The sequence below is a fragment of the Accipiter gentilis genome, chromosome 5 (assembly GCF_929443795.1).
Source record: "Accipiter gentilis chromosome 5, bAccGen1.1, whole genome shotgun sequence".
Taxonomy (NCBI): Eukaryota; Metazoa; Chordata; class Aves; order Accipitriformes; family Accipitridae; genus Astur; species Astur gentilis.
This window is the reverse complement of record NC_064884.1, coordinates 14,553,415-14,574,968: the sequence shown is the minus strand read 5'-3', so window position 1 is coordinate 14,574,968 and position 21,554 is coordinate 14,553,415. Positions and strand designations below refer to the sequence as shown.

The 21,554-nt window shown below is 40.0% G+C and overlaps 1 protein-coding gene across 2 annotated transcripts in view; it reads right to left on the bottom strand.

The window, feature by feature from the left end:
* Positions 1-21,554, bottom strand: part of PLCB1 (phospholipase C beta 1) — a 418,396-nt gene that overhangs the window by 78,416 nt on the left and 318,426 nt on the right. For both annotated transcript variants that reach the window (XM_049800910.1, XM_049800911.1), the window contains exons 15-23: positions 18,065-18,135; positions 17,360-17,456; positions 13,472-13,556; positions 12,264-12,388; positions 11,092-11,246; positions 9,183-9,347; positions 7,162-7,261; positions 4,217-4,321; positions 3,340-3,449 (exon numbers count right to left, since the gene is read on the bottom strand). In XM_049800910.1, the coding sequence (XP_049656867.1) occupies positions 3,340-3,449; positions 4,217-4,321; positions 7,162-7,261; positions 9,183-9,347; positions 11,092-11,246; positions 12,264-12,388; positions 13,472-13,556; positions 17,360-17,456; positions 18,065-18,135 (1,013 nt within the window). The remainder of the gene's footprint in view (positions 1-3,339; positions 3,450-4,216; positions 4,322-7,161; positions 7,262-9,182; positions 9,348-11,091; positions 11,247-12,263; positions 12,389-13,471; positions 13,557-17,359; positions 17,457-18,064; positions 18,136-21,554) is intronic.

The window sequence follows — 21,554 nt, the reverse complement described above, 5'->3', positions numbered from 1 at the left end:
AGTTTTAATATTGACAGAAAATGGTTTGTATTCCACATGTTGCCATGTCTTTGCAAGACAGTATATTTACTAAGTAGAAAGATACATACCCATACAGCTACATATCTATATGGTCTATTTCTACAGTGAAAAGAAGTTGCAATGTGTTGGGGCTGAGAGACCTCCTCTGTGCTGCACTGTTAAGACTAGGTGGGCAGTTATTAAGTCTGTTTGCCTCTAGCCTCCTTGGCAAAGTATAAGCAAGTGTAAGCAACGTCTCCCTATAAGAAGTGTCAGATCAACTTAATTTCCATTACTGTAACTTGCTGTGGTCATTATGATTTGCAAAATTATGCCTGAATTTTCATTTTAAATAGTGGTATCAGATATGCTAAATGCAGCTGCTCCCCTAGAGCTGGTTTTGTTTACTTTCCCTATCAAAATAATTTTATTTAGCCAAAGCAGCCATTTGGCTTCATTTGATTTACATCCAGGCATGCAAAACAATAGTTTCCATTTCATCACTGTTTTATGGGTAGAAACAACAGGTCAGACACTCTGCTGTTTCCGTGTCAGGCACATTAATGAGCCAGCAAGGCCTCCTGCCTCTGCAGTGGGAATTAACATGCAGCCCCAGGGACAGTACACCAGCAGCCGCAGCCAAAATGCGTTTTACTCTGGCTAGCTTTTCCTAGACCCCTACACACTTCTGCTGCCATGACTGTGGGGGTGAAAACGTACACACTAGTTACATCAACCTACTTTAGGCTGGGATCAATTCAAGCCAGGGAACTCTCTGCAAATTTCTATGGCTTATTCCTCCTGTCTGTAAAGGACACCAGGCAGGGGAAGAGAAGGCAATGTTCACACCTGTACACTCATAAAGATTTACAATGTATTCAGAGAAGTACAGTTAAAAGTACAAAACCCACACTGGAGGTATTACAGTGCTTCCATTCTGCAAAATAGCTGTTCTATGGGCAGGCTGGAAAGCAAGAACTGACCAGAAAGCTAAAGGTAGGAATTCATGTTACACTTATGATGGGAACATTGCAAATAAATGCAGAAAAGATGCTGTAAATTTCGGCAGTTCTTCAGCATTCTTTGTTTATGTTATTACACTGATAATTAACAGGCAGTGTAATTTGAAGCCTAAAGAAAGGCTCATTTTTTTATTCAAAACAATTCACTATTAGGTAGCTTATTTGATTACTGTTTTGCAAGAAGCCTGGGGAACTTCTTACAGAGACGCAGTTTGAACTTCTAGGGAGCAAAGAAAAAAGCTCTCCGTTTTCCTGTGGCAGCTACAAGAACCCAGCTCAGATAAATCAATGTGTGTGAGGGGAGGGAAAGAGGTATGGGGAGGTAGAATCTGTGCTAGGAGACAGCACAGCTTTGCACACAAATATTTATGGTGCGTAAATTTGAAACTGTACATAGGAAAATTGAACCCAGGTGCACTTATGTGTACATTTCTGGCAAACAGACTTGAGTTTATTTAGCTATGTTGTGAGTGAATGTACTTGCAATTATTAACTGATGTGATTCTTGTGGGCCAATGTAGGTGAACAAACTAGTCGGCTTGGCTGACCGATGAAGAAAACATTATCATCACACAACATGATCAGGCAATGCGAGATTTCTAAGTACAGCCCAGCTGCCAAATATCTTACCCAGAAAGGGTGTTTATAAATAGAAGGTAACAATGGTGTATTTAGATCGCCACTTAAAGTGCCAATTTTGTACCTGTCCCTTGCTAGTCTAACTAACTGAATGCTTATACATTTTTAGCAAAAGCACCACCACAATCATTACAGTTTTCTTTTAAAAAATATTTCTCTGCTACTCCAAACAAGCTCCTTTATCCTATGAGCTTTCAAGCTCCTTGACATATGGTAGGACTACTTGAGCACTACAATTCATCTTTCCTTCTCAATTGCTTTAGAAGATACTCTGTGACAGAATTTTGCTAACTAACAAATAATCCTGTACAGACCAGGAAAATCTGTACTTTTTCAAAAGTAAAAATGACCTCTAAGGTATTTAAAGGATTATGTTAAAAAAAGACTTTGCTATTAAAATAGAATCTCATGTGTAGAGCGTCCTAGATAAATGTCTAAGATACTATTGAGCATTTCACAGTGTCCTCATTCAGCCGAACTTGTGACACTGCACAAAGAGTAAATTGTTGGCCAGTGAATTGTAATGACTTTCACTCATCTGGTCTGCTTTGGGAATGTATTCTTGGTTACAAAATCTAGTTCAGTGAGGCTTTGCACATCTGAGAATTGAAGAAGACAGGCACCAGAGCTGAGGGCAGTTTAGGATTATAAAGCATTTCTTCATCTTCGCTAGAGACCTGTACTGAGTGCCTTTTGATTCACATGATGTGCCTAGCATCTGACACAAGCAATCTTTAAAAGACAAGGTTGATATTTTCAAACTCTGCTAGAAGACGTCCCAATGACAACTGTCTGGAACGCAGAGACTGAACGTTTGAATGTGCATAGAGTTTATGAGAAACCAGAGCTGAACTGCCAGTACTCACTATTATGCTCAAAATAACATCCATGGATTTGTATGCACACCACCTTCAATTACACAAACAGGGTTTACGGGTTAGTCTGTAGGTAACCACAAATACTCAAACAGATATCTAACAACTGAAAATGTGGCTCCCATAGCTTTCAGCTAAGCTAGAGTAGGCCTGAACATTTATTGACTCCATGGCCTCCTCCTCTTCATCTCTCTTTCTAAGATCTATGAAGGGTTGGATCAGTTGACCTGCAGAGGCCCCTTCCCTTCTCAATTATTGTATGATTATACTGGGTCTCTTTAGGGCACGTTTGCTCACAGAGAATGTATAGCAACATCATAATCTGAGATACACGAATGTTCCTGAACAGAATAACCTCTCCAGAAACAGAGCCTGAAATTCTGGAAAATTTGTAATATTTTCAGGAAAAGCTACTGACACAGAGTTGTCTTTTTTGTAAAGGGAACTTCAGCATCACACTGGAAAACAACAGGCAATGACTTAAGAAGATTTCATTGACTACATAACAAAGCTGCAAATCAGCATGCACATAACATGGTTTTTTATTCAGGTTTTGGTGTCTCTCTACCTCTGAACAGTAACTTGGTCCATGCACAACATGCTGCCTTCAGGGAAACCACACACACAGTGCAATGCTTCTCGGCTGTAATGTACCCCGGTCTCATTCTAGGTGAGATGTTCACAGGTGTTCAAGTAATCAACAGATACAATTCCCAGGGACTTTCAGTATTTGTCTTTCTAAGCAAAGTAGGTGCTTGTAAATACTGTACCATAACTTGCAGAGAATCTGAAAACTCCCTTACCTCTTTCTTTACCTCTTCTTCATCTTCCAGGGTCAGTGCGGCCAGTTGCTTAGCTCTTTGCTCCATCAAATTTACATATCTGATTGGATTGGATAAGGCCTCAATCACATCTAGAAATAATGCAAATAACTTCAGTCTCAAACCCCTTATGTTATAGTTCCACTGCTCCTCAGCTTTTAAGAAAGAGACTGTTATTTTTCATACAGATCTGCTGCTGATAGTTACTCCTAGGTCCTAGAAATAACAGTGGAGGGGAGTACACCATTGTGCACAAATACTCTTAATGCAAACCCTCTTTGAGTTTGTGCTTGGTCTTGTGGATGTACATTTTCTGCAAAGTGTTTGTTTTATGATGGATTTTCAAAGCTTACAGCATCAGCCAACTAGGATCCTGCTTCACATGAGGCATAGAGGAGCATTAGTAAAAATCCCGTTTTTTCAAAAAATCAAAATAGCTATACAGAATACATTTTTTTCACTGAAGTGCAGTATGCTCTTTAAACCTATCCTTGTTTAGGGCCGATTCCAAAATACAATGCTTTACATTAAGCATGGCACTCAGCTTAGGAAACAATTACATACTACTGTGTTGCGTAAGCAAAATTTCGTTTGTGTTTCAATGGCAAATGCCTGGGGTATTTCCTCCTTTAGAGTCATACAAGGCCTGCTGAAAATAAGAGTTGGCCTTAATCCTAAACCTCAGGCAGGCTGCCGTAAATCAGGCCATCTTGTATGAGTGATGAGACATAATGATCCATCAGATGCAGAGGTTTGTTCACAGGACGGTTATCCCAACATGGCAAGTCATCTATACCACATTCATTTTGCATTTCAATTAATCTTTCTATTTCCCAGTAGGAAAATGTCACAGAATTACCTGCATAAGTATCAGGTACATAGTCTTTGACTTCTATGTACACAAAGAGAGCTGGCAGTGTCAAAGGTTGGTTCCTCTCATTCCTCAGACAAATGTAGTGATAGCCTGCAAAAAAAAGAAACAACCAGTTCAGAGCATAAACTCTTCCACAGGCATTTCCAGTGTAATTGTGTTATCATTTGTTATTTATAGTGTGGCTCCAACTGAGCAACCAACCCCAGGGACTTCTGGTAGGGAAAGATTTACCTGAGGGTTTCAGAGATAAGTATAAAGACAAGGGACCGTTAGAAAGGCACATGACACTGCAGTTCAAAATAGTATTTTCCCTTTATTTTAACATCTGTGAATAATGCAAAAAATTGTCATTTATATAATTTTTTATGTATTCTATTTTATTATTTTATTACCTTTGGCTGCTTGCTTTTTTTTTTTTTTTTTTTTTTTAGTTTTGTAGCTCCTACTTAATTTTCAAAAGTGACCCTTGTGGTACTCAGGAATCTGAGCAGCCAAGTAAAACCAAGATGTAACAGTCTGTCCACAGCACAGCATCTAATTAAAAAAATAGACTATGTGGCACTTTACCTACAAAGTGTGTGTGTGTATGAATCCTATCATGTGACCAGCCTTGGAAATGCATCTGAAAAAAAGAGTATTTTCAGACTATTTTGAAAGCTGGCTGTCTTGTGTAAGTGAGGGCACACATTACAGTGCAGCTTAGCCAAGCTAATGGCGAAACAACACAGATGGGGCAGCCCCAAACCCTTTCTCCCAGCCACCTACCACCATCTGCTGCTCTTTCTCTTGTTCAGTGACACTTTTCTAACTTTGTAGAAAGGCAGCTCAGCAAGCTAAACTCTGGAAAAAGCAACCTGCAGAAACCGCGAAGAGTCTTCCATCAATTTAGCTCCTCAAAATGCCTCACCATAAGGGGAGACACACTAATGACAGTTTAAAGACAGTGATGGAAGTAGGAATGGGAGAAAAGGACTTCCAGACCCAGCAAATTCTTACAGCATTGCAGTGCTGCAAAGCTGCATCCTCTGCCTCACAAATTGGTGTCTTGCACCATGGCTGAAGTTGTTCTTCTAAGGCGTGATTACAGAGCCACACATATGGGTGGTGTCAAGATAAAAGTCACGAGCAGTATGCATTTATCTGGGGGGGACCCTCAGTTGGCTGATTTGAACAACTCCCTCTCCAAGTAACAGTTAGATCCTTGCTATGGGAATAATGCTAATTCTGTGGATTTGTGTGACAGTATGATATAGTTTTCATTAATGTCTCAGAAAAGAGATTAAATTAAATTAAATATTACAAAGGTTTCTCAGCTCTCTCAACCACCTCCAGCAAATTTTCAGCAGATACACAAACCAAAATCAACATGCTGTTCCCCATCACATGCTGTAAACTAATGATTACTGGAGTCAAAAGGACAGAAGATAGGGCTGCGGGTAAAAGCTCTCAGAAGTCCTTGTATGATTTAACACAGTGGCCTTTGTTCCAAAAAGCACAAGCTTAAAAGCAGGTACATGATTGAGTGCTCTGAATGGTCTCTGTGCTGCATGAAGAGTGAGTGCTGTAAAAGGGGATCAGCCGCGGGAAGAGCTCACTTCCAGAAGAGGGAAATCCTTCACGTGTCCCTTTCTCCTCTCCAATCGCCTATCTTCCCCTGGAGCTCGGCAGATCCTCCATGAGGCAATTATATCCATTAAGCCAACAGAAAACAGTGGAGAGTTTTCTGATGGATTGGTAAGCTGAGTTAGCTCACAAAAAAGGTGTGGAGATTGGCAGAGCTGGCACAACAGAACAGCCAGGGTTGCATAGCCAAGAGCAGGGTAGAGAGAAGGGAAGGAGTAGCCACAACTGGTGAGGAAATCCTGGAGCAGTGACATGCCCAGCAGCCACCTCCCATGGCTAGGCTGTTTGCGCTTGCAGTGAGGCCATGCGGCCCACACCAGCTAAGACAAAACCACTTGGAGCTCTTCTTAGAAGACCCCTGACATCACCTGCCACAAGAGAAGGGACTGATTTATACATTACCTGAGATCAGGTCTTCAGGAATAATATGGACAACAACTGTTAGATATGGGGACGTGAGTTTTGTGCTACTGCTGCAACCGGTTAGATAAGGTACAGGATAAACAGAGATACTCTTAGTTTTCTACTATGAGCAAAGCTGGGAGCATGTTTATGGCCATAGGCTTGCCCTCATTTTGTTCCTCCCCCTCCCTGGCAAAGCTGGCATTGAAGTCAGACACTTCTCTTGCTCAAAATGCCAATGTCACCACATCTTCCTGAAACATGATCTCTAACAAGTCTCTGGCCTGGAAAATTAGGGCTGAGTTGTCACACAAGAAAATTTTCAGTCAAGTGGCCACTAATTATAATAGAAATAATTATATGATTTGGAAGAGACCAGTAATGATTTTTTTTTTTTTTTTTTTTTAATTTTCAGTAATAAAGATAAAAGTTATTTTGGGTTGATTTAAAGGTTTTGCAAAGATACAACAGCTTGCATATAGGTCAGTCCTTGGACGCATGCAAAAATTACATTAGAGGAGCATATTTTTTTCATTCCCAGCAATCTTCCATTCTCACAAAGATGACATCAAAATTAGCTGTTGCTGCCCTCTTTCCTCTTAAAAGTGTACAATTGCACCTTTTAGCATAGAACTGTGAACAAACAGTTGATCTACTGGAGACCGGTAAGTGCCAACCATGCCTCTGATGCTTAATTCTATTGGTTTTCCTGGTTCATTAGAAATTTAAATTTCTGCTGAAATACAGTATTTTCCATTTCAAAGTTGAGACAGATCATTCAAATCCCCAGCTGCTATAAATCTGCAGAGTGGCTGCTGATTTACAGCACTGGGATTCTGGCTTGCTGCTTCTTTTCACTCTTCACACTTTTCACAATGTCTGTCTCAATGGAGAAAAAAGTTCACCTGGTCGAATTGCTGAGACTGGTAATATCCGATGACCAATAAATTTGCCTCCTTCTTCATACACTGCTAGCCTCAAACATGCCAGGGAAGGTAAGACGACCTAGAAAGCAATATTGTTGCATTATTAACTTTTTGCACTGAATGAAACAGCTCCTTCCAGACATAGGCTATATAGCAGACAGAAAGTTCAGTCTAGCAGATATTAACATCAACATATCCATAGGAAGGTCTTACCATATAAGAAAGAGGTCAGGGTGCATGCACCTATGTGTCAAAATAATTCTAATAGAAGCATTTTTCAATCAAGAAACTTGAAGTGGGACGCGTGCATAGTATATTCAACCCAGCAATTTGACCCTATATGATACAAGGGACTATAGCAGCTGAACTCCTATCACTCTTGAATGCCACTCTGTTTCCTGCTTATTATGCACAGCCCTACATGTTTTTTTCCTTTTGTTTGTACCAATGGGATTGCTTACTTGTAAGAAAAGTCACTGATAGGCATATTAGTGTTGAAAACTCAACAAGCAACTCAACCTGTTTTGCAGAGTGTGAATGTATGAATTACATGAACTATGTCAACCCCAGTAGAATTTTCCAGTGCTGCAGCACATTCACTGGCTGGGCTAAAGAGGTTTAATCAGGCAGGACATTTACTAGCATTGGATGTTTTCTTGGCACTACATAAGAAAGAAGGCCAAACAGTGAAAAAAGAAAACAAGAAATCAGAAAATGTTACTTAAACTACCTTACTAAAACAGGAATCTTTAATATTCCTTTAAAAAAATGTGTAGCATAATTAATCTAATTTTCTTACTTAATGAAAATATACATAGAAATACACACATTTTTAATCTGGGCACAAATATGCATTTTTTCAGAACATATGCTAAAATTCATCTAGACAATGAAAGGGGGGGGAAAAAAAGGCAAAAGTCCGAAAGTAAGAGCTTCTCTATTTTCAACATTACTAAAAATAGTAATTTATGCTTCTCTGAGCACAGAGGCAGTCAGGCACAACTGTTAACTAAATAGAGAAATGAAGTACACTAATTAGAAGTTCATTACAGAAGAAAAATGCTAGTGATGTTTCAAAACTTAAGGTCTGGCGGGCTGCCAAAGGAAAGTCATTCAGAAGGCCAAATATTCAGGGAAAAGTGCTGTACTCCCTAGAAAGTGGGGCTGCAAGTACCAATTGTATAAACATCTCTGTGAACTACATTTGATGAGAGAAATATGAAAGAAATTGTTTTACAAACACCGGGACTCAGGATCCACTTAAACACAGTGCCCAATAAGCAAAATGCAGGGTTTCTGTTAAAAAACTGCAGCTAAAAAAGGCTGCAAGTGTATTGTGAAGCACAATAAGACATTAACACTGCACAATCCTAAAACATGCTCAATATTTTCTACTCGCTCAAAGTTTAGAGAATTAAGTCTGAGTCATGTTGTTCAAATTGCATGAGTAACTCAGAAGCCTACATCTCATTTCAAGGGGATGGGATTTATGGGGTTTCATCCCCTAGGTTGTATTTATATAGCACAACCTAGTGCTAAGCAGAGATAACAGATTGCTTTGAATGTGCTAGCTTGGACAGCCAGATTGTTACAGCTGTATTCACATCGTCTTGCTCACAGGTTAACAGGAGGGCTGTTCAGCCAAGGCAAAACGCCATGGTAATTCAGCTAAACTGCTGCTGGGATCTGCGCTTGCTCATTCATAGCATGGCACTGCACCTTGCCATGCAGATGAGTCTACTGACATGTCTGCTGCTTCCAGCTGTGCCAGTGAAACAATCAAGGTGACTTTAAACTCGTTTATTTTAGTAGGAGCTGGCACAACTAGGGCAGCAAAATTGGACCAAAAGTGGTTAATAATAAACAGTTCAAGGAATAACTATTCAGAATCTTTTTCTTCTTTCTAACAAATGCAAAAGTTCAGTAAGCCACAGAATTACCCTGCTGGACAGTGATAAAACAAGCACAATTCACATTTGGGAAGCAAGTGTTACACTGACCTTCTTAAACACTATGGCTTCCTCTTCCCAGACAGGATTAACTGCATTGCCTTGAGAGGTCTTGGTCTTCAAAGCTTTTCTTCTTGTATCCACAGGCAGGCCAAACATGTCGACTTCCACATAGGTACCAACTTTTTTATCAGAAAGAAACTGACCTGAAATTATCTAAAACCAAAACAAAGGAGGATCACTAGAGACCACTTTGGTGGATTAGGAAATGAGTGGCTGAAATGCAGGTGGATAATTCTCATTAATGATCAGATAGTATGCATTTAAAATAAAGCAAAACAAACCCCAAACCACAATAAACAAAAACCCACTGTTTAATATTGCAGACAAAGAAGAATAACTTATGAGGCCTGGTTTCCTGTGACCCTGTGGTCCTGAATTCCCCTATGAGCGATAATGTGGTTGAGATCATGCTGCTGCCCTTCCCTCAGCAGGAATACTTGTTTGGATCTCACCCTCAATCTGGCTGCCTATTTCCACAACACGGTATCTTTGAGAACTCTAATTTCTGTCCAGTTTCAACAGGTTCAAAAAATGCCAGAAGAAAAGAGGTATAAGCAGCAGAGAAACTACATATGCTTTTAACTGCAAGGGATAAAACAAGCTAAAAAGTTGGTATTCTAATAAAGGCTCTTCACAGAGGGTCAGGAGTTTCACTATGAAAACAAAAACAACTATAAAGTAGCTGGTCTCTTCTAGTTCTTATTTTTAACAGGAAAATTTAAGGCTTTAAAAGGTTAAAGAAAGGCCTGCAATTACTTCAGAAAACTGAAAATGTACAGGAATACATAGCAGTGCCACTGTACCTTAACAAATTGAGGCTTGCCTAAAGCAAATCTTAATTCGGTCTCAGCTGTATCTTGTATGGGCATTGACATTATAATCAGCAGAGTCTTCACCAAGCAGGCAGAAGCAGCTGACTTCTGACAGCTGTTTCATGACTCCTGGATGCTCATTCCTGTTAAAAATGCTGTGCACTTCCTAATAGCTATTGAATGACTTCCACCTCCATTTACTAAAATAGCACAACAAAATGTCTCTAAACCCACAGGAGGAGCTGAAAGCTTCCATGATTACAGGTCACTACCAAGGTCATTCCCACACAGTCATCTTTTTTTACCGATGCATGTCATCAGATTATTACTTTATTCATATCCCTCACAGCACTGCTCTGCTACGCTTGTGTCTCCAGTCTGAGAGGAAATAGTTGTTTTCTCTCAATGAAAACAGGAGGAAATTTTGCAGGTGGATTCTATAATACGGACGCTGTTGTAATGGACAAGTCCATTAAAGGAATAACAGGATTTCAGATAGTTTATGTTTTTATAACTAGACATATACCAAGTATAAATCTTTGATCCTGTCATAGCCAATGCAATCTATCCCTCTAAACATTCATTCAGGTAGTTCTCAATTTGCAGATTCCTGGCAATCCCTGAACATCATCAGAGGTCCTTACAAAGGAACGAAGAAAAGCAAGTTGGCAATGAATTGCAGCTGACGTTTATGGTTCCACAGTTCTACTGGAGAACTTAGAGAGAACCAGAAAATTTATATATACTAAACAGTGTAGCATTCTAGCTATTCCAGTCCAACCTACCGCTTCATAACAGCATGTTTTAAATTCAGCCCTTTGTTACTAAAACCACAGCCAAACTACTCCTAAATCCATTCAGTTCCCAATTACTTCTATGGAAAAGAATACGTGCAATAAAAATACATTTATTTATACTACAATATGAAGTGTGAGGCAGTATTTAAAAATGAAATATCACTCCATGAAATGAAATGCATTTTATTTTCTTGACTTAGTATAGTCATTTGCTAGGCCACTGCACAGCAGAAATATATCTATGCTCTGACATTGTTATGAGAGCATTTTCACCAGCTGCGTACATACCTTGACAGACAAGGTGTTAGCTACTATTCCATCCACTATACTTTCAGTAAATGGATCAAAGTGTTTGTCTGGTCTTCTCATGAATTCTGGCTTTAACCTGTATCCACTTTTGCCATTGTACTCATACATTCCCATGTTTATTTGCATAGACAAATCTAGGTGTTAAAAATATTGATAAGAATTATGTTCTGGATAGATAATAATTTTAAAAGCAATAAAATAATAACAATTACTGTAATTTCAAACTGACTGTAATGTAAACAGCTATTTATGGCACACTGTTGCTTTAGAGGTTTCAGTTGTGATTGCAGCCCCCTCTTGGATTCTTTGGACAAGAAAAAGACATCTGTAACACTTTTCAGAGACTACTCAATAGAAAACATTCTCAAATTTTAAAAGAAGCCTTGACACTTAGGTTTTGAGTACCCCAGTATTGTACTGATTGTACTGTTGTACCCAGCCCAGCAGAGTACTTATGTTTCCAACCCCTTCTAACATCAGACACTGGGTGCCTGATACTTGGTTGAAACTGGCCCAAAGAGGTTTTTATTACTCTGTGGACTCCCAGCCTGTGTGGGGTTTTGCTTTCCATGAAAAGGTGGTATGTTCATGGGCACAACTGGAAAGGAAAAAGGGAATGATACCATGGCACCATATGCCCAGAGGCAGAACATGACCAGGATATGTTCTGGTATGCAGTAGATGGAAATATTTGTATGTCTCAGAACAGACGTAGCCTTGGAAGACAACACATTTCTATTTCAAAAGTGACTTGTGCATCTAGGAGCCCAAATGTCTTTGTTTCTTAAAAACTAATTTTTAAAGTGGAATTTGCTATCTAAGTCCCTTATGTCTTGATACAATGAGATTTTGGAAGACAGAGGAAAAAAATCTCGTGCCAGATCTGAAATGCTGCTCAGTGGTAACCACTTACAAATGATAACAACATGGAGGGCATCATGTATGCCTATTATACTAGCTACAGCATGATAATTATGAATATTCCTAGCTAAAAAAAACCCCCACACCTCTTAAAGATATTCATTAACTGCTTTGTAGTATCATTCAAACACTAGACATCTTTTGATACATAAAGCCTTTCCTACCTACGAATAAGAAACTGAGAAGTGGAAAAGTACAGCTTACAAAATCTAGAGACCAGCATCACTTACCTACAGTTTGGAAATTAAGAGCAACCATTTGGCAGCCGGCGTTCCAAAAGACTTGTGGCATGTAGTTCGAAGAATCTACACGTGTTCCCTTTGGGTAAATTCGGCTTAGCTGCATTTTGTTGTATCTAAATGGCGAGTAGTTAAGATATAGTACATATGACAAAAATCACTTTGCAAAGAGGTGCAACTGCAATATTTAAATGCAGGTTCTTTACAGAATGGCAGTGGGTTCCTTATTTGATTCCTGCAACCATAATGCTTCCAGAGGTCCACAATTTTGTAGGAGATATGAGAAATACAGGGTAATTAAAGGTGCTGTTTGTTCCTGTACAGAGTACTCAGAATAAGCAAGGAAATAGCACAGGCATATGCAAAAAACCATAGCATTCATAAAATTTCATTTATCATTATGGTTACTAATTTGGGATTTTCCTATGATAGCATTTATAGAGGCCAATTAACTGTAAACAGCAAATCTTCCTCTGGAACGGGAAAAGGTGCTCGGTTAAAAAGTGCTTTTCTGGAATAAGCATTAGAATTGGCCTCCACATACAGAGAGAAATTATGAGTGTACACTTCTTACTGTTGAGTCTAAAAATCTCAGAGATGAGAACATGCTGCAGGTTATCTGTGGAAATAGCTTTCCATTAATCTTCTTTAAGGCACTATTTTATCTTGACCATTCATTCTTAACTGCAGGCACAATGAGAGATATTGAGAAACATCAAAAGGTCTAAACAGAATGCTCCTTAGCTTTTCTTTAAAAATTATTTTTTTAAAAAAGAATTGTGTGGTAATGAAACAGCTCAGTGCTCTTAGAACTAGATGTATGCTGGGAGAGTAAACTTTCTCATACCACTTTGCAAAAAAACAAGTCGGCCACATTCTGACAATTTGCTCACCATAACTCATACCACCTCATATAGGATGATAAATTTAACAATGAGAATACAAAATATTAGGTCTTCAATATGTAGTTTATGCCTATTCCCTCTAGTCCTAGCCCACAGCACAAGGACTCATGCCAGCTTTTAAATTAGCTCATCAGAACTCAGGCCAATTAATTCATGTAGGAAGACAGTCAAATCCACAAATTTCATTTGGGTTCCCTATTTCCCCAGCTCCTGTCTCTAAATTTCAATAAAGCCCTGTAACAAATCTCAGATATAGAAAGGCTAAGAAAGCAACTTTCTGAAAGTCAAGGATACTCCACAAATTCCACAGGAGACTTCGTAAGTTGCTCAAGCCCTTTGGTTTCCACAAAAGAAGACATTTCAAAACTTTTGTTGCGTTCTGAAAGTTTAAAGGGGAAATAAAATGTGACACATTAGAGCATGAAATCATATGCGATACATGAGCTACAAACAACAGGTTTAGTCTCAGTCCCCTTAACCCATCTACTATTCACCAGCTCATTTCACTTTGATCTCAAAGAATTTACATACACAATCATTTCCTGACAGCAGTAAGCTCACTCTGCACGTACTCAAGAGCTCCATCTGAACTCACATTAGCACTGCCCAAATTAAGGGCATTGGTACTGCCTGAGATTGCTACTGTACCAGCTGCAGGCAACAGAAAGTCAGGGCACGGGCAGAGATCTCTCATGTTTGCTTGCAAAATACCATGTTGATATATTTGAGAGGTAGAGCCCAAAGCTCACAGGTGTGACGCAGAGGTATTGTAGCAGCTTTTTGGGGAACTCAGAGGGCCCTTCTGAATCTCTAGATTGTGTCTGCAGACAGATGCAAGGGCTTTGAGCCAATTTGAAGCTATAATAACTAAAGTCCATATTAGATTAAACTAAGCAGTGTGCTCGCTGTGCCTACAGCAGTTTTTGTTATCTTTGGTATGTCAGGGTAAGGTCACATCTGTCTCAAACAGTGATGGAAACATTGCTATCTAATCAAGCCTGAAGGTACACTCCCGTGTCCCAGCAGGTCGTCAGACCTCACCCTGAACTAATATGGAGCTTCTATGACCTCTTTAATTTAGTCAAAATTTCTGACCTGACAGTGGTGAAAGGCTCCTCCTAAGATTTCAACTTTGTAGGACTAAACATACCTTTGCCCGATATGTGCACAGCCTTTCAATGTACCCATGCGACATGCTGTAGCAGAGAGCCTAAGTCAAGACCCTTCTAGCTTCAGTATTTTTTCCTTTACACTTTTGTACGGAAGGTAAGGATTCCTGTAAAATAACAGCTTCCCATTTCATCACCATCAGCTATGTAGATTGCCTAGAAGGGGCCACTGCGCTGGGAGGTCATAGCCATTAGATATCACAGCAGCACTCCCTTTAGAAATGAGGGAAACAGTGCCTGTGTTGAAACATGAACTCTCTAACCCCACCACTTTATCAAAAGCAAACAATAAGGCAGAGAAAAGGCTTGCCCTCATCTGGTTTTAGAAGTAATTGTGCCGCAGTAATCCAGGGATGGCCAGGAGGCCAGCCTGGCCAGCTCCTTGAAGTCAAACTGCGAAGCTGCAGGAGAGGCATAAAACTGAACAAAAGCACTTGTCTTGCAGAGAGAAGCAGGACAGAAACAGGTGGGAGCTTTCCTTACAGGACGCCAAAAAGGAAACAGTTGATCCAAAGAAATGAGGAGCTAGATTATTTGGCCAACGTGAGAGGAAAATGTGCTGCCAGCCTGTGAACTACAAACTATTCTCAGTGTATACTGAAGAGTCAGAGGAGGACCATGGTGTTCCAAAAGTGATTCTCTCCCTCTAGGAGAGCTGGGACTCAGACTTTATTATGGCCTGTCCCTATTTCTAATTAGCAACCATCATGTTACTGCCATTATTCATAGCTGTTATCTCCTAATGGCAAAAGATTCCTGCTGTTCCCTAGAAGATGCTCTCCTACCACCCCTCTTCCTTTCCAACAAGTAATATCCTCTCTTTCTCCAGACTCTGTTCCAGCCAGCTCAGCCCCATCTCAGCTCCTTATAAAGGCACTAAGATTATTCTTATTCCATCCTTCCCCTTTACTAATGGGATAGCACTAGCAACACGCATATATAGTGGTTTTATTCCATTTAGAATATAGATGTTAGAATTTGTTGTAGCAATATACTGAATCTCTCAGCCTTATCTTAAAGTACAGCATCTGTAGGAAACCAGAACTGGTAGTTGTTAAATGATTTGGTTACTAAACGTCCAGGGCTTAACCAAACTCCTAATTAAAATAAGAACAATTATTTCCTTGTAGCACCTGGAGAGGATTAAGAAACCTGCCCTTTGAAGAAGAGACTGTGCAGGAGAGCCATTTCTCTCTCATGATACATTACATGGTGCTATCTTGTCAGGAGGAAGTTACTATGGAGTAGACAGACAGCTGATTGAAGAAACGTATGAAAAACTTTCAAAAATACAGTTACAGCTACTTGTTGTCAGAGAGAGGGAACACATCTAGTAAGGGCAATCCGAGGACTGTTACAGATCCAGTGCTATTCAATATTTCTGTTAATAAGCTGGATGCAAGACCAGAAAGCACACTTCTAAAATGTGTGAATTATAGGAGCAGTGAGGTATTGTTATCATCACCATAGAGGCCAGGACCACAAATCAAAACAAATTCTGAATTAGAAAATACTAAATCAGAAAAATGTTGTAACACTGAAATGATGAAACTGTATAAAAGACAAGTATGGAGCTCTACACTTAGGGAAATGAAGTCAGGTGAACAAAAATAAAAACTGGGCAACAACTGCGCAGGCAGCAAATTAAAAAAAATATCCTCATCTAACTCCTCCTTTATTCAGCTCATCTTTGCTGAATTTAATGAAGGTCCAGCAGTGAGTCCAGGCCAGGACTAAGACCAGAACCCACAAGTCATGCTGTAGTGCCCATTGCTTTAAACAGCCAGCACCATTTACCATGTAAGGCCACTGCTTTAACTAACTGGACACATTTACCACATTATGATTTTTTTGACACAAACACCAGAAATATTAATTCCTTAACATTATAAGTTCACAGAAACAGTATGATTGATCAAAGGTCACATCAAGACTTAGGATAAAAAATCTGGACATTAGCAGTTCTTTACAAAAGACAAAACTCAGAAAGGCACAGGCATGTGAACAGACGAAAACTACACATGACCATTTTATAACAGCTGCATCAACTTGTCCTGCTAGGATTCACATGGCTTCCTTTCCAGAAGGAATATCTCCTTCCCACTGTGTTCTTCCAGTTCTCATTAGAGCTAGAGGAGATTATAAACATCCAAGGGGACACTACTATAGGGAACAGGCATAGCTCTCTGCACGAGTTTGTGAATGCTTGTGTGTATGTCTGTATAAATACCTGCATATAAATGAACAGGTAGGTAACTTTCTATATGTTTATTATTCATCATAAGTAAATGCAAAATCTTGTGTTCAGATATGGACTTAGGCACCAATTACCTATCCTCTGCCAAGGCCTCCACAAATCCATAATAAATTAAAATGCTATACAGTTCTTTAACTAAAAAGCTCCAAGACCATATTGAAACCTGTCAAAACAAAGTGAAAAAGGGCAGGCAAACAGTAGGGGGTTCTGCATCAAGAAAGGAAAAGATGGTGCAGTGTTTACTGAGGATGCCACTGAGTGCATTAATAGCAAGCATCTTCCGTAAAAGCCAGCAGGGGATGAAATTGTGGCCTTTTCTATATGATAGACAGAGGCATGAAAGAGTCAATTTGCACATGGGGAAGGGCAGATTCTGTTTATCCTGAATCCTCTAAAAAAGTAGCAGAGGCAAAATATAAAGCACTTGCTCAATCCAGGGGAATATTTATGACCACCTTTCTCAAACTGGTTAAGTTACTCTTCAGTCATGGACAACAAAGACAATCGAAGTACAACATTTTCAAAAATGTTTTTGGAATGGCAGCATGTTTACTGGTGATGAAGTTTGATATTTAGACTAATACAGGTTTCAAAATAAATATGGATTTATTTGGCTGGATATCAAGGGAACATTTTCTGTCTGTGTCCCTATGTCTAACAGCGAGGAAGCCAAGCAGCATTTCTCCAGAACTTTCTTCCAAACACTTGCTAGGTAATTTTCAGTATAAGATGTTGCTCACGCTTAGTTTAGCTTACTTTTTGATACTTCAAATGACTCAAACTTCACAGGCTGAATGTAGTTCACCAGATTAGACATCTCTTCTGTGGCCATAGCCTCACTTCCAGCAGTACCCTAGGACAGAGAAAGGAAAATGCTGCAGTTTTGATCTGTCCATGGTGGCCATCAGAGGCCACAAATACTAAAGCCCAGTTTTTCTATCAGCCGTGATATCTTTCACTGATCCTGGCTTAGTGGAGTCAATGCCTCACATCGGGAGCATCACACAGTAAAGAAGAAAATTTGCTGTAAAATTTAAGTGTTTAATTAAGCTGTTGCTGTATTCATTTTTTTTACGTGGCTCCTAGGGAAGGGACTGCATTACCTTTACACATGCGTAGCGCTGAGCACATTTATCAATACCGTTGGATAAGTAACAAATATAGCTCTAAGTTATTGATGTCAAGTTTTTCTTCCAACAATACTAAATACACCAAAAGCAGTTGTCTAAACCAGATCACCTACGGTGCTATTAATTCTTATTCTTCAGTAAATGAAACTATAAATAAACAAAGCAAAGATGTGCTTCCAAACCAATTAACAACCAACTTCAAAAACTTGGTGTGTTTCCCAGTGCTCTGCCCCCCTTTCTCCACTAGATGGTAGTCCCACTCTTGGTAACACAAGCCAACCCACAACTGCTGGAACCAATCCATTACCATAAAACATATCTACCCCCTTACTTCATCCATCGACGACTTTTTACAGTCATCATCGTAGTCATCATCATCATCGCTCTCAATCTCTGCTTCTCCTGAAAAGTTTTAAACAGAAGATAATTAATGGCTGAAGCAATAGTTATAATTACCAGCAATAAATTCAAGAAAGATGTGCAAGTAGAACTGCTTAAAGGAGACTGCATTATACACATGCTTTTTTTCACAGCACAAATCAAATACACTGTCTCGAGGGATTCATCCATCTTCAGCACTGATAAGTTATTGCCCAACCGAACAAAAACTCTTCCTTTGCAGCTGCTGGATGCTCAGTATTTGGAAATCATGAGAAAAGAGCTTTGTGGTGTGCATAGTATGCACAATGTAGGTATAGTATCACAAACTACTCTGAAGAGATGTTCCCGTGTTTGGGGCACAGCCCTGGCGCATGGGAAATGTGAGTTTAAACTCCCTCTCTGTTGCAAGACCCCTGCAGGGCCTTCTGTGAATGTGTCACCCCCTCTGGGAAGTGCACACGGAACAGCATGCATGGGGTGAAGATATCATGCATGAAAATTGATAAGATTCTCATGTGTTGTGGTACCAAGGGCTGTTCAGCAAAATCCATCTGTTCTGAACGTAACATGTACTGAGGTAGCTAAGCTGGGAGTATTTGGCACAGGAGCCTAACTGCAATAGCTTGACTTCAATTAACTCCCTTCACAAACTATGGTGCGCCTTACCGTTAGGACTCTGGTGGCATAGCTCAAATGCACCGCCTGAGGGCAGTGCAAACCAAATAATGTGAAGAAGATGCGTAAAACTCATTCTTTCCCTGAAAATGTACTGCTGGAGTAAATGGGACCAAATAAAACACATTTTATGTCTTGTTCCCAATTGCGGTGTACTCATCAAATTCCTATGGGCAAGACAAAGGTTCTTTATCGTTAATTAACAAATGCCTCCCCTCACCTCTAAAATGTTTTGATTTGGTTGCACCAGAAATCAAACCATTAAGGAATATCAAGCTTTAGTAACTTCTCCTGTGTGTCTGGCTGTCGTAAAATGTACATGGTGCATCTTAAGAAGACTCTGGAAAAGAAGGTTTAACTTATACTGCATTCACCTATCCTCACCTGTAAGACTGACAGCTCTCCCTGAAGATTTTATTCTACAAACCTTTCAGCTTTCTTCAGCAGTGGCAATTTTATTTTGGCAGCACAAAAATCTAACCACTGTGCAGCATTCCCAAACACTCTGGAGAATGGTAATTCAGTCTCCGTTCCTCCTGTCAATTTAGGGTCTAATCCAAAGCCCACTGAGTCAGTAAAGAAACTCCTCTTTGTTCCAGCAGGCCTTGAATCATGCCCAGTGGGCCCCTTCTGAACATGGAGATTTAAATGAGTGTGCCTTTCACAACCAAATGATGACTACCCAGGCTGCATTTCCTTCCAGATGCAGATGTTGAAATGTCAGGCTTTTATTCATGAACACACTTCTTCCTGAACATTTCATTGAAGAAAATAACATGATTGCTCAACAGGCTCAAGGGATGGCTCAGGGAACCTCAATACATTGCGAAGAGCCAGCCAAGCTCTCACAGGATTTGCAGTGACAACCTTTGGATGGGAAGCTCTCAATTGATTTAACCAGGCTGGCAAAATAACACTTTGCACAGTCCACAAAATGGGGGACATGGGGCAGATTTCAGCCAACTTGCACTGCTGAGGTATTAGGTAGATGATAGCTTGCTCTTCCTAGAAGCGTCCGGGGAGGAAAGTACACAACACATTATTCCTTTATTTAAAAATATTTAACAGGAAAACTCCCAAGGAGATCAGATCTCATTTTCAAGTTCTGCATCAAACAGCAAAACCAGGACAAATAATACACAGGATTGCAAACACAGAATAAAAATTAGTAAGTGTTTTAGAAAGCATGACTACATCTGCATTGCCTTTCACTCAGCAGCATGGTATTATGCTTAAGCCCAACCTTCTTTTCCCATTACACTGCTGGGACACAGTCAGAGCAAGCCTTGGCCAGACTGAGAAGATGTCTGTGCTGCGGACACCTTCATGCTCACCCTCCCACAGTGGTGCTGGGATCAACCCCATGCCATCACTCCCATCCCTTCCCAGGAGGGCACAGGCACTGTGTACCATAAATGCATGTAGGCTGGCAGATGCAGCTGTGCTGCAGATCAAGTCCAGTGTGTACATGTAAGCTTATCTAAGGGACAACTAGCTGTAATGGCATAACTATTATTTACATTTAGGTGGGACTACAAACCCAGGTCAGGACAGGACCTCTCCATGATATGTGGTATACAAGTACAGTGAAAATAGAAAGCCCTGCTTCAAAGGCTTGCCCTCCAAGTACGAGACAACGAGACAAGAGCCTGCCCATGGACAGAGGCAGACAGGAGAATAACAAGAAATAAAAAGATGCTGCTCCTACCACAATAGGTAAGTTGTAACGCAGATACTGTCAGCCGCTCACAGGCAGAAGGGCACAGGAAACTTCTCAGTGGAGTAATGGGGCAGTTTCAAGGATGTTTTCAAGGAGCTGCCCCTAGTGAGTGGAGCAGCATAGGGAAGGCATAAAAGTGCTCATTGGGCAACTTAACAAGTGGACAACGGAGGCTGAATCCCAACTGATGGGTAGGGGGTTTCACCACAGTAATACTGAATGGAAGATGATTAGGAGAGCTGGGAATGACATGCCAAATCCCTATTAGCAAGGGTTGAGGAAGTAGAGTGCTAAATATTATCCATTCTCACCATGCCTCAGCAGCGTGACAGATATTGGGAGCTAAGGAAATAAAGGTTATACATTGCTTGAAATTCAGAGGAATTTGGTAATCTGCTTTCTCAGATGCCTTTAATATAACAGCCGGAATGGATTATAAATGTGGTACTTGCTGGTGCAGCTTGTTAGCTCTAGAATGTTTAGGCAGCCACCAGCATCTTGATGGGAAAATCACCTTTTGGTTTTTCCACAGGCTGTACATCATCAGCATTTGCTGATTTTTAAAAAGGAAGAAATTAACTTCATTCAGTTTGCTAAAACATTTTACTTTATAGCAGTGGGCCATGGCTTCAGCTGGCATGCAGCAGCAATGTACTGATGCATTTACACACACTGAGCCTAAAACTTTTTATCCAGTTTTCTATTTAGTCACCGTGAAATGATGAAGCCAATTCTACCCTCTCTCTCTGTTTCCCTGTGACTCTTTCCTTGCAGCATCCACTACTCTGACAAAAATGTCATCCTATCAGTTAGAAATTAAAATTTGCTTGAAAATTTAAATACTGTTCAATTAGCAAGTTTTGGCTACTTCCAGTATAGGCCTACTTTTGGTAAAATGTATGTACCTGCACAACTGCCACTGTTCTTTTTGCAGTGTAATCTAACTTCCTTGAAAATCTTGCCTATTTACTTGCATTCATTGTGCTAAAACAGCCAGGTCCGAGATGCTTGTTTACCAAAATTACAATCTACGTCACAAGTGTTT